Here is a 13,121-nt window from a genome sequence, read left to right as displayed (position 1 = left end):
AGTGTGTTTATTCATCAGAACCCGAGGGCAGACTGAGCGGCCTTTGTCTAGGGCTCAGCAGGCTCTGCCAGTCTGAGCCTGTCTTTTTCCTACTCAAATACCTCCAAATGTGCCCACACACCAGAGATTAGCCGATAGCCATCAGCATGGGGGAGAAATTCCTCGGCCAGCTGAAGCAGCTCAACTGACCCAAGCACCTAGGTTGTGACCTGCTGACCAAGCGGCCCTGGCCAGCCACCAGGCTCCCTGCCAAGTGCTGAACATGCAGAACAAGGCAGAGAGGGTCTCACTGTTCAGAAAAATTTATTATAATGTCTCAGAGCCAATGACGACATGAACCTACATGAACACAACTCTTAATTTAGGACCCAAGGGCAACTGTAAGCATGACTGGAGCATTGGAGCGTTGTCACTGAGGCAGACAGGAGCCGCTAGTCCGCAATGGTTTAAAAAGTCAGTCCTGCGCCCCTCACTGGAAGCTTCCATTCTGAGGCATCTGCAAATATTCCTTGTAGAGCTTCTCCTGAGCCTCGAAGAGCTTCTTCACCTTCTTGGCTTGCCCTTTGCTGAGCTCTTTGCCCTCCGCGTCATGTGTGGGCAGACCCTGAAAAGCCAGAGCACAGTGGCTATTGGTCTCCTCTGCACCTGGGTAAGCCCAACTCCCCTTTCTTTGCCCTCCTGTCTCAAAGTGTGCATCTCCCTGACGCAGCCATGTCTTCTTGCTTGGACAGTCACCACACTGCTCTGGAGCCAGCACACTGATCTGGAGCTGGCACACTGACCTGGCAATGCCAGCTCTAGCAGCTAAGAATGGGAGAGGGGCGGCCAGAGTCTGGGGGTGCTTCCTGACTAAGGTGAGAGGCACTGTGCCCCTCAGAGCCTACCCATGGCTGAGTTCTGACACAGCCGGCCCAAAGGTACACAGCAAACACATCCAAATGCCAGCAGGGAGGGGCCTAGAGGTTTGGAGGCAGTGGCTGTGAATCGCTATGACGAAGGACCTGGGGGCAGGAGGCCTATCTGCACCACCGCACTTCAGCCAGCTTGTGAGGGCCTGGGTGGATCTCAGCCCGGGCCACAACTCCCAGGGCTAGGAACCAGAGCTTGCCACACCAGTGGAGGGGTGGCCCTGGCACGGGCTTGCCTAGCTGCCTGGGCTGTGGAAGGAGCTCAGTAGTTGGGCCAGGAGGCCCTGGACCTAAAGCAGGTGTCAGATTTGATTCCAAATTTTCTACAGACCGAAAATCTGCTTGTCCAAGATTGAAAATTCCTGTCCTCCCAATTTAATGTGGTCTAATAAAGTTCTGAAAAGAAGAGAAGGATGCTTACATTTTCATCAAACTTGGAGTATTTGTCGGTTTCTGACAAGAACATCTCACTAGGAGGAATCTTCATCTTGGCCAGCTTTGCTGCCTGGAACACACAACACAGCACAGTCACTGCCACTGAGCAGCACCTGGGGCTCCACACTGTGAACGACATCTGCTCATACCTCCAGCCCTCAACTTGCTTCCCAGCCCTCAGATTCAGAGTGCTACGAAAGACGGGAAGGGGAAAGCCAAGGTGGAGGGAACATACAAGGAATTTAAAATTAAATGAGATGTTATTTCTACAGCAATAGTGGAAAGCTTGCTAGAAACACTAATAGTAGTAAGTCTGTAAATGCTGTCTTGGAGCTTGTGACCAAACGGCACAGCCTTCCCCTTGGCCAGGCCTTCCCTGCACCCGATGTGAGAAGGGCCTGGCAGGCCTTAGGTGGTGGAGGCAGAGAGTGGAGCTCCTTCTGCGAGGGTCTGCAGGGGCCTGGCTAAGGTCCACGGAGGCACAGAGAGTCACAGGGCATGGAGTCAGGGTGCACTCCTGCCCAGGAGAGCCCCCACCCCCAAACAAACAAAGTGCATTACTTCTTGTTCCTGTTTCCTCCGGGCCGCCTCCTCTTTCTTCTTCCTCTTCTCCTCTTCAACCTAGAGGGGCAGCACACAGCCAGATGAGACAGGGCTGCCTCAGGCTGCTGGGTCTCTCAGAGTGACAGGTCCCGCAAAACAAGCCCCTCTCGTAGGGCCTGGCATGGAGGGCTGAACTCTGACCAGGCCCACTCCACTGTGGGGAGGCAAGTCCATGTGCTGGGCAGCACACCCACCCTCTTCCATTCCCTTTGGGGATCCTCAGTGGCACCCCTGGGTGCCTGGCCCTGCCCCAGATGCAAAAGTATGCAGTAGGCAGACAAACAGAACCAATGCTAAAAGATCCAGGCACCACTAACATGAAGAAATGGACCAGCATGGTCAGCCTGGCCTAAGGAGAGAGGATCCGTCAGGTGATGACCAGGACAGCACTTCGAGGGTTACCCTGAGCGGGTCTTGGGATACCTGGGAAGGAGCAAGAGCCCCAGGGCAGGATGGGGAGAGGGGGGTGGAGGCCAGCCTTGGGGGCTGGGTGAGGAGACCAGAGCCCACTCCAACCAGCAGGCAATACCCGGGCAGGGGCAAGCGCAGCCTGATGCTGCAGGGAGAGCTTATTAGTGCAGCCAGCAGGCTGTGTGCTGGTGAGGGAGGCCCTCCGTTGCTTTGGGAGGTTCTGGCCTGAGCCACTGCACGAATAGACATGCCCTCCACTGACGGAAAAGGAACAAGTTTGGGGAGTTGAAAATCACATTTTCACATTTCCTTTGGACAGCCTAGGTTTCAGGTGCTTCCCAGCCCAGTGGAGCTATCAGGTAGGCAGCTGGGCACAAGTGTTTTTGGACCATCGGATACATGATAGATGGTGGAGAAGCTGCAGGACCAGGTAAGGTCTCCTGGAGAGGCTCCACACACAGAGCTGGGGAAAAGAAACCAGGAAGGCACAAAGATCTCAGAGACTCAGGATGGGGCTGGGCCAACAGGATCGAGCTCTTTCGAGGTAGATGGAGGGAGAGCAGGGCTGGCCGAGGGGAAGGGGCTGAGGTGGGGGAGGAAGGAGCTGGGCACTGAGCTTGGAGGAACCAGAGAGGCAGTGCTCAGGATTTCTGCTTTTTCCCTTTAAAAGTTAGGCTATGTTTATGTGCTGGTGGGAATGGTATAGGGGAGGCAGGATCCCTCCCCCATGGTGCCTCGGGCCTGGGGATGCCTCCTCGTGGCAGTGTGGTGAGGTAAGAGTCCCTTGGTTGGGAAACAGGAGCTACTGGAAGTCACAAGCCACAGCCAAGGTGGCCAGTGGAAAGGCCAGCACAAAGAGTACAGGGCCTGCAAGGCTCTGGTCGGGCCGCCCTGGCGCTCCTCTTGTCTGCTTCCTGCTTCTGAGCACTCTGCCAGGGAGTGCAGCAAGCCAGGGTGTTTGTACAGCCAGCACCAGGCCACCTCACAGCAGAGCATGGCAGGCGAGACCCAAGGCTAGGTGAGTGACTGTGATGGAATGAGGAGGGGCCCTGATGAGGCAGTCACACCAGCCAACCTCACAGGGCAAGCCCAGCTCCTCCCAACCTGCCAACCAGGATGGACCTGCAGACCACTCACCACTGGAGCTTTCCCCAGAGTTCCAGTTTGTCATTCCTCCAAAGCACTGCAAACTCCAGCCACCCACATTTGCATCTGGCATCAGCTCTCCCTTTGTGCCTTGGGCCAGTCCAGGGCTGGGCACAGATGCCTTCCCTGACCTTGCACATCTCATCTGTCAATCACCCACCCTGTCGATTCTCCTTCCTCAGTTCTTCCCAGAGCCTCCTTCCTGAGAACTGTGACATCCAAACTCGCCCTCCACGGCGGTCTCCTGCTTTAAGCCTCTTGGGGACCCACCTGCTGGTGGCAACAGCACCCAAGGCCCACCTCCCATAGTGTGCACTGGGGGCCCACGTGCCTCTCATCCTGCTGCCTGCATCCCAGGGTGCCCCACACACTGTGCCCAGAGGTTCTGACACTGCGTTTTTGTTCCTGTTCTTCTCTCCTATCAGGCACCGAGGAACTTGGACCATCCCTAATCCTGGGAGTGTTGTGGGGCGCAAGTGGGGAGTATGCTGGGCATAGGAGGTGGAGATGCATCAGTGACACGCACCACCCAGGTGAGGGCAAGGTGTGACTGGGATCTTAATATGTCAGCTTCACAGTTTGCTAAAAGTGACTGGTTTTCACTTAAACTGAGGGAATAATCTTTTTAAAAGAGGTGCTTCATTAGAAGATACTAGTTAATTTTTCTTTCTGACATTTATAAATACTGGGATTTTAAAAAAAGTGTAAACATCAATGCTTAAAAAGTAAACTATGTAATAACTGCAATGGTTTTTACATTTTCAAAAAATATCAAGCTTAAGTCATTTTCACTTTACTCACCTGTCTCTTTTCTTCTCTCTCTTTTAATAAGGTGTTTCTGTCTACCAGTTTCACCACCGTGGGCAGTCCTGCAAAATAAACAGCGTGTGAGAAGAGGCTGGGCTCTGTGGGCCATCCCCACTGCTGGGCCAGCCCAGCCCTGCCCTGCCCTGCCCTGCCCTGCCCAGACCATGCCGTGCTGCCCAGTCAGAGCGAGGGCCCACTGGAGAAAAACAAACAAGAACCTCCATAGCAGCAGTGTAGCACAAGAGAACATTTTGGTTTGTGTGTGATTTTTTTTTTTTTTTTTTGAGACAGTCTTGCTCTGTCATCCAGGCTGGAGTGCAGTGACATGATGTCAGCTCACTGCAACCTTTGCCTATCAGGTTCAAGCAATTCTCGTGCCTCAGCTTCACGAGTAGCTGGGACTACAGACACGCATTACCACACCCAGCTAATGTTTTATATCTTAGTGGAGACAGGGTTTCACCATGTTGCCTAGGCTGGTCTCGAACTCCTGAGCTCAGGTAATCGGCCGACCTCAGTCTCCCAAAGTGCTAGGATACAGGTATGAGCCACCATACCTGGCGAGAACATTTTGTAATTGGAAGATAGGAAGGTCTTGCCAGCCAGGAGTAGGAAAATATGACATGTCATCTGAGACTTAAAATTACCAGGGACAGAGTGGAAGAGTGGAATTGGAGAGTTCATAACACAAGAAATGATAAATGCTTGAGATGATGGAAATCTCAGTTACCTATATTTGATCATAATACATCATATGCATGTATCAAAATATCACATATAGCCGATAAATATGTACAACTATTATGTATCCACAAAAATTGAAAATAAGGCCGGGCATGGTGGCTCATGCCACTTTAGGAGGCCGAGGTGGGCAGATCACTTGAGGTCAGGAGTTCAAGACCAGCCTGGCCAACACAGTGAAACCCTATCTCTACTAAAAATATGAAAATTATCCGTGTATGGTGGTGGGCGTCTGTAATCCCAGCTACTCGGGAGGCTGAGGCAAGAGAATCACTTGAACCCGAGAGGCAGAGGTTGCAATGAGCTGAGATCGCGCCACTGTACTCCAGCCTGGGCAACAGAGCGAAACTCCATCTCAACAAATAAATAAAAATTAAAGGCCGGGCGTGGTGGCTCAAGCCTGTAATCCCAGCACTTTGGGAGGCGGAGACGGGCGGATCACGAGGTCAGAAGATCGAGACCATCCTGGCTAACACAGTGAAACCCCGTCTCTACTAAAAAATACAAAAAACTAGCCGGGCGAGGTGGCAGGCGCCTGTAGTCCCAGCTACTCGGGAGGCTGAGGCAGGAGAATGGCGTAAATCCGGGAGGCGGAGCTTGCAGTGAGTTGAGATCCGGCCACTGCACTCCAGCCTGGGCGACAGAGCAAGACTCCGCCTCAAAAAAATAAAATAAAATAAAATAAAAAAATTAAAATTAAAATTAAAAATAAAAAACAAAAAAATTAATTTTCTGTAGAACAAAAAAACCTCTACCAAGTGGGAGGACAGCATGAAATCTGTTGACAGTGTACAGGCTGGTTTCCTTAGCTGAGAGCATCAGAGGCAGCAGCAACAGGGGCAGTGGGCAGCCAGGCCCCAAGGGGAGATGACACGCAGGGGAGGTGACGCCACCACACGCCGCAGTGGGATGGAGCTACGGGGTGCTCCCCTGCCCCTGCCAGGCTGGCCAGCGTAGGAATGGTGCCAGGGGACCCATGGGGCTGCCACTTTGGGATTCTGCATCAACAATTATGATGCAGGAGCCTCGGCCCAGCCCCGGGAGCTCTCCCTGTGACACCTCTCCAAGCTCCTGGTAACTTCATAGCAAACAGCAAGGGCTCACCCACCTTCGTGGTCTTCAAACCGCACCCCAAGCTCGGGCAGGATGTCGTCCCGCAGGGCATCACTGAGCTGCAGAACCTCAGGGACTGCAGGGAAAGCAGAGCAGTTCCGTCAGACATGAGGGGCCGGGGCCCACAGAACGAGTGCCTCCTCCAGTGCTTGGGAGGGAGGGGCCAGCAGCTTGACCGGCTGCAGAAGCCCAGAGACTAGTGTCCCCTGTAAGCCCAGGTGCTGTTCTGGGGGTGCCGGGCAGAGCCGGGAGGAAGCATAGCACAATGGCTGCTGGAAGCGGTTCTTCCAGGAAAGGGACACAAGCTGGGCCAATAGCAGGGGCGGGAGGGTCAGGACAGACCTGGGGGTCCCTACGGGTGCTAACACTCTTCATCTGAGGCAGTTTCTCTGTTGGTGCTAGAATCAGTTTTCTTACGGAAGGACTGTTTAGACTCAAGCCCCTAAGGACTTGGTTCCCAAAAGCACACAGGACTGGGACGGGGGTCCTGACTGGGACCCAGGAGAGCTGAGTCCCAGGACCACTAAAGAGCTCTGGCTCTGTGAGAATCAGGCCTCCCAGGGTTGAAGCACACGCAGCTGGAAAGACAGGGGTGAGCAGTGGGGCTGGACCACAGGATGCTTCCCAAGACTGTGCTCACCTCTGCCTCTGACTGGGGACCAAGCCCAGCTGGGAGGGTGAAGGGAAGCATGACAGGGAGAGCGGCTATGACCTCCATCACATGGGGAGGGAGCTTCACTTGGAAACCCACACGTCTGTGGCTGACTGGCTTCAGAGCACAGCACTGCAGACTTGCCCGGCATCCCATGGTTCGCCTGAGGGGCTCCTCACGCAGTCTCTACCAGACGCCCCCCTGTGCCTCTGCTCTGCCCAAGTTTTCCCCGTCCCCAGCCCACGCACAACGCCCAGGTGGGGAACAGGACATAAGGAGTTTTGGGTGTTGCAGGGTAAATGGGATGCCAACCTATCTCAGAAAGACTCCTGAGTATTGGGTGATGCAACAGCATCTGCTAGACTACATCGACAGGATGGATGCTTGCTGCTCTCCAAGTGACAACTTTCTGCTCTGAAATCTGACCTTGGGTTTGCTGGAATCACCACACCCTTTAGTTTTCTTCTGGCCCCTCAGCTTGCTGCACCCAACTGTGCTAGGTGGGCAGGTGCCCTGCCCGCAGCCTGCTGGGACCCCCGCCATCCCACCCCATCCTCCTGCCTGCCCTGACTTTGGGCGGCACTGACCACATGCATGCTGCCATTCTTATCTGTCCTTTTCCTGCTGTGTCCTCATGACCGAGACCCCCTACAGCTCCTTGCTGGGCGCCCCACACCTTCATTCACTGCTAGATAGACCATTTACATATCCAGCCAGGGATGGTGACTCATGACTGTAATCCCAGCACTTTGGGAGGCTGAGGCGAGTGGATCACGAGGTCAGAAGATCAAGACCATCCTGGCCAACACGGTGACATCCCATCTGTACTAAAAATACAAAAACTATCTGGGTGTGGTAGAATGTGCCTGTAATTCCAGCTACTGGGGACGCTGAGGCAGAAGAATCGCTCGAACCAGGGAGTCAGAGGTTGCAGTGAGCCAAGATGACACCACCACCGTACTCCAGCCTGGCGACGGGCTCCGTCTCAAAAAAAAAAAAAAATGCATATCCTTGGGTTTCAAGGACCTGCCCACAAGCACAGCCACCTTGGGCAGCTTCCTGAGTTTCAACCTCCCCAGGCAGGGACCTAGGGGAACGATGGCCTTCATATTTGTCCGCAGTATCATTCCTGGGAACGGGCCCTCCTCAGTCATCTGAGGAAGGACTGACTGGGGCATGAGCTGAGGTAGGTGCCTGCCTTTCAGTCTTTGAAAGCCATCGCTGGACAGCACCCTCATTAGAAGGCAGGCAAGCCAGCACCCGTGGTTACTGTCACGGGTGTCATGGGAGGCCACAAGGCCAGCACCCCAGCCCACCCACCATGGGTGATCATCAGAGCAGGCACCAAGAAACCTCCTGGGTCACACTCCCTGGGGGAAAGGGACACACGCCGCACCCCTCGGGCCCACACCGGCCTCTGGGTCTGGATTCTGAGGAGCTGAGGAAGAAGCCTTGTAGCCACTACAGCACCCAGCAAAGGAAAATGTAGTCCCTGGGTTGGGGGCCACCCACAAGGGCACCTGTGCCAGCTGCTCAGCCTCACAGTCCTGTCGAATGTAGGAGGCTGTCTCCGTGACATTTGAGAAGGAGAAGGTGCATCGGGGCCACCTGCCAGTGAGCAGCTCCTCAGAAGCACCAGGTGAACCCACAGCGCCTGAACACCTACAGTGTAACTGCTGCCTCCCCAGCAAGTGTCCTGCCTCCTGCCCCCGGCCCAGCCCGTGGTGGGCATTCCCTGGCGCTCCAGGAACCTGTGTTCACAGAGCTTAAGTGCAGATGCCAGGCACGGGCACACCTCTTCTGGTGTGGCAGCTGGCGCAGGTACCCTCGTGAGCAGCCCCTGACCCTGTGAGGCTGGGCAGCTGGCGCAGGTGCCCTCGTGAGTGGCCCCTGACCCAGGGACTACATTTTCCTTTGCTGGGTGCCATAGTGGCTACGAGGCTTCTTCCTCAGCTCCTCAGAATCCAGACCCAGAGGCCGGTGTGGGCCTGAGGGGTGCGGCGTGCGTCCCTTTCCCACAGGGAGTGTGGCCTGGGGAGGCTTCTTGGCGCCTGCTCCGATGGTCACCCATTGCCAGCCTCTGCGGCTTCTGTTAGCAGAGCTGGGGCAGAGGAGCAGACAGTGACATCATCATCAGGGATTTACTGAAGAGAAACGTGGGCTACAAAGATAACGCAAAGGTGATGAGAATTCATCCACAGAATAGACAGATTAGGGTCCATCCACTGACGGAATATGATTCGGCCACTAAAAAGGCAGGAGGTCCTGACACAGGCTGCGACATGGATAGACCTGAGGACACTGTGCTCAGCGAAATAAGCCAGACACAGGACAAACACTGTATGACTCCACTCATGTGAGGTCCCTGGAGTAGTCAAATTCACAGAGACAGAAGTAGAGGGTGGGCACCAGGGGCTGAGGGAGGGGATGTGGAGTTGCTGTTCCACGGGGACAGAGTTCCAGTTTGGGAAAAGGGAAGAGTTGCGGAGACGGATGGTGGCGGCTGCACAACACTGTGAATGTCCCTAATGGCACTGAGCTGTGTATTTTAACACAATGAAAACAAAAAACTGGCGATGGGGAAATGGCATCATCTCGCCACTGCAGAGGACCCTGGCTTAGCCTCTGGCTTTCTCACTTCAATGCCTCTCTCCTGGTCAAACCCCGAACCCACGGCCCTCCTTGCCAGGCCTGTGCTCTCCAGCTGACTAGACCACGGAAGCATTTCCAGGGGAAACGGTTTCTTTTTCGTCTGTGGAGCACCTGGCCTGGGCCAAGCAGATCCCAGCTGATCTGAGGGCCACCCCTGAGTCTGTTATACACTCACTTTCTCCTCGGCCAGCCATGAGATAACAGTGAATAACAAAAAAGTCTCTATTTGCTGCTGCTGGGGAGACAGGGTGATCGCACCAGAGCCACCTCTAACACGCTGCCCCATCGGAAGGTCTGAGCCCCTGGATCCCCAGGGTCTCTGGCTCACAAGGCACATATGGGATGATGTACAGGGTAGGGGTCACCCCCATCTTAACCTGGGGCCACATCATCCATCTACCTGCTCCAAGCAACAAAACAAAACAAAAGTGAAAAGCAAACCGAAAGCAAAACCAAACCACTTCCAATGCTGGCTGGCTGGTGCCACTCTCCAGGCCTGAGCAAGCCCTGTCCTGGACAGCGCCACCGAGCACGAGCTTGTGCCTGGCCAGTCCCCCTTCAGCGTCCTCCTGGGGCTGTGGCATGCCAGAGAAGCCAAGGCCACACGCACAGTCTTGTGTGACCCAGGTTGCTGGGGCCCAGGCTCGGCCTTCGATGTTCCCCAGAAGGCAGATGGAAATGCCCAGGCTGCCTCCAAGAATGGTCTTCCCAAGCCCATGACCCCAGCGATGTCGCTAAGTCAATGCTGCCAAGATCGCTGGAGAGCCCTGCGCTGGTCCTGAATGGGCTGGTCCAGGCTTGGTTCCGTTTGATTCAAGTGCTTTGAAATGCTGAGGGCATCAGGTGTTGGAGAGAGGCGATGGTGCTTACCTGGTCAGGTCAAGTGCACCCACCGTGGCCTCTTAGGGGCTCGGTCAGGCCCAGGCCCCTCTCCACAGACCACTTGTGGCAGCCCGGCAGCCCAGCCAGCCTCTCCTCTCACCCAGTGTCCTGTACTCTGTCCTGCAGCCTGTGGAGCTCTGAGCTCCTGAAACTCCTTCCTGCCCTCCCGCCTCCTGCTCCGCTGTCTCCTGCCTGAAACAGGCCCGGATTCGGCTCCTCCACCTCTCAGCCCCTCCACCTGCCCAGGCTTCCTGACCTTCCTCAAGGTGCAGCTTCTCCTAGAGGCTTGCTGGGTCTCTGTCTGCTCTATCTTCAGCGTGCCCTGCCAGGATGCTGCCCCACTGTGACCCTCCATGATGGGCTATGCACAGATGGGGACCAGGTGGATCCTAGGTCTGACTTCCCACAACATAGAGGCCCCCTGGGGAGGGAGCATAGCACAGCAGGTGATGGAGTAGCATTCAAGGTCAGTGTGACCTGGCTGGGGCTCTGCTTTCCTCTTTTGGAGGATCATGGGGGTAAATGAGGCAATGTGCAGAAAGCAGTAGGCAGGGCCCAGCACATCCTAAGTCCTCAGTGTGTGTTCCCAGCTGTGCTGTTACTCACCAATCAGAACTACTCAGTGAGAAGCGAAGGCCTGACTGACACTGCTTGTTGCTGGGTTTAACACTTTTTAAAAACTGGCCCTCAAAATGAATGCTCAGATCCAGCACTTTCTAAGTCTTAAACCACACACATCTCAGAAATGTCAAAAGGTGAGGGAATGGCTGCTTATGGACAGTGAGGGGCCACGGTGTGAACCTCAAGTTCAAGCATTCATCTGGCATGCCTGAGCAGAAAAGGGAACTCCGGAAGCTCCACCTCAGCTCCACTCTGCAGCAGGAACGAGCCACACCTCAGCGCACCCAGACTACCAGGTCACCAGGAGCAAAAATAAGCCGCAGCGTGAGCCAAAGGGCAGGTGGTGACTGGGCTGGTCAGAAGGCCCTCCATTCTGTCTCAGCTCAGAGAAGCAGAGGCAAATCAACCCTGGCCCATCATATCACATCCTTGGTCCCCAGTGCCCACTCAGCTGCACTCACTCAAGGAGTCTGCCCTGCAGGGACAGGCAGGGCTGTGGTGACTGAGGTGTGTGGTGCTAATGGACCTGGTGGGTCCAGGCCCGGGACGCCGTTCAACACCCTGTGGTACACAGGGCAGCCTTCACAGAGGATGATCCGGCCCGAACGCCACAGTGCCTAGGGGGAGACGCCCAAGTCCAGGGAGCCCAGTGAGGGGAACGGCTCCCACACTCTTTCCAGCAACTGGTCCTCACCTTTTTGCTCTCGGGCAATCTTCCGCACTCCTTCTCGGAATTCTGATAACACCTGAAGGTAGGGCATGACTGTGGACTCGAGCTGTGGAAAGAACAATTTTGGTTCGCTGAGAGCTGCTCACACTCCTATATTCATAACTGAATAATAACTCAGCGGCCATGACACAGGGCAGGGACTGCCATGGGCAGTGCTGCTGTGCACACTACAGCTGTGACCGGCATCCCAGAGCCTGGATGCTCTCGTCCCCGACGCGCGGTCCCTGCTAGGTGTGCAGGTCACACAGACTCTCAGGTCAGACAGCATGAAGTGAGCCTCCTTTCTACTGCAGCAGGTGGGCTCTGCAGCCGCTCTGCCCAGCTGCTGACAGGCCCTGCTTTTCTCAGGTCAGACACGCTGCTGTGAAACAGCTTGTCTTTATGGTTGCAGAGGGGCCATCTCTGGGAGGGACTATTTCCTAAGGGGCCCAAGGACATCACTCCCCAGGCTGGGGCCTTACCTATGCTGAGGCTGGCGGCTCCCGGGCCGTGCTTTCGTCTGATCTGTGGTCACACATACACTTGTTTAAGATTAATGAACTCCATTAAGTACCTACTATCTACATGCACAATAGCAGCTACACTAAGATTCACTACCCACAGTAACACTGGGGAGGCGGCCACAGGATAGAAAAACCTTTCTACTACATTTCCCTTTTTTTTTGAGACGGAGTCTTGCTCTGTCACCAGGCTGCAGTGAAGTGGTGTGATCTCAGCTCACTACAACCTCCGCCTCCCAGGTTCAAGAGATTCACCTGCCTCAGCCTCCCGAGTGGCTGGGATTACAGGCACGCACCACCACGCCCAACCAATTTTTTGTATTTTTAGTAGAGACAGGGTTTCACCATGTCGGCCAGGATGTTCTCAATCTCCTGACCTCGTGATCCGCCCACCTCAGCCTCCCAAAGCATTTCCCCCTTTTTATTTTTGAGACAGAGTTTCGCTCTTGTTGCCCAGGCTGGCATGCAATGGCGATCTTGGCTCACCGCAACCTCCGCCTTCCAGGTTCAAGCAATTCTCCTGCCTCAGCCTCCCAAGTAGCTGGGATTACAGGCATGTGCCACCACGCCTGGCTAATTTTGTATTTTTAGTAGAGACAGGGTTTCTCCATGTTGGTCAGGCTGGTCTCAAACTCCCAACCTCAGGTGATCCACCCACCTCAGCCTCCCAAAGTGCTGGGATTACAGGTGTGAGCCACCATGCTGGGCTAGCATTTCCCTTTTTTTTTAACAGGACAGAAAAGGTTTTGGGCTTTTGAGCAAGGTTGCTCCCTGCCCCTTAGCTGATTCAGCAGCTCAATAACCAAAACAAAAACATTAGCAAGTGCTAGTTGGGCACATTGACTAACGACTGTAATCCCAGCACTTTGGGAGAGCAAGGCGGGTGGATCATGAGGTCAGGAGTTCGAGACTAGCCTGGC

At 54.9% G+C, this 13,121-nt stretch overlaps 1 protein-coding gene across 7 annotated transcripts in view; it reads right to left on the bottom strand.

Annotated features, from left to right (window-relative positions):
- Positions 1–286: 286 nt before the first annotated feature.
- Positions 287–13,121, bottom strand: part of CARS1 (cysteinyl-tRNA synthetase 1) — a 59,972-nt gene continuing 47,137 nt past the window's right edge. For 6 of the 7 annotated variants that reach the window (XM_003909398.4, XM_003909400.4, XM_003909399.4 and 3 more), the window contains 6 exons: positions 11,666–11,747; positions 6,160–6,240; positions 4,305–4,372; positions 1,905–1,964; positions 1,330–1,413; positions 287–604 (listed from right to left, as the gene is read on the bottom strand). In XM_003909398.4, the coding sequence (XP_003909447.4) occupies positions 470–604; positions 1,330–1,413; positions 1,905–1,964; positions 4,305–4,372; positions 6,160–6,240; positions 11,666–11,747 (510 nt within the window). In that variant the 3' untranslated portion in view covers positions 287–469. Of the gene's footprint in view, positions 605–1,329; positions 1,414–1,904; positions 1,965–4,304; positions 4,373–6,159; positions 6,241–11,665; positions 11,748–12,162; positions 12,206–13,121 lie in introns of all 7 variants that reach the window. The other variant, XR_637041.3, reaches the window with a different exon arrangement.

This window comes from Papio anubis, chromosome 12 (genome assembly GCF_008728515.1).
Source record: "Papio anubis isolate 15944 chromosome 12, Panubis1.0, whole genome shotgun sequence".
Lineage (NCBI taxonomy): Eukaryota > Metazoa > Chordata > Mammalia > Primates > Cercopithecidae > Papio > Papio anubis.
The sequence above is the reverse complement of the archived record's forward strand: the minus strand, read 5'-3'. Positions and strand labels throughout refer to the sequence as shown.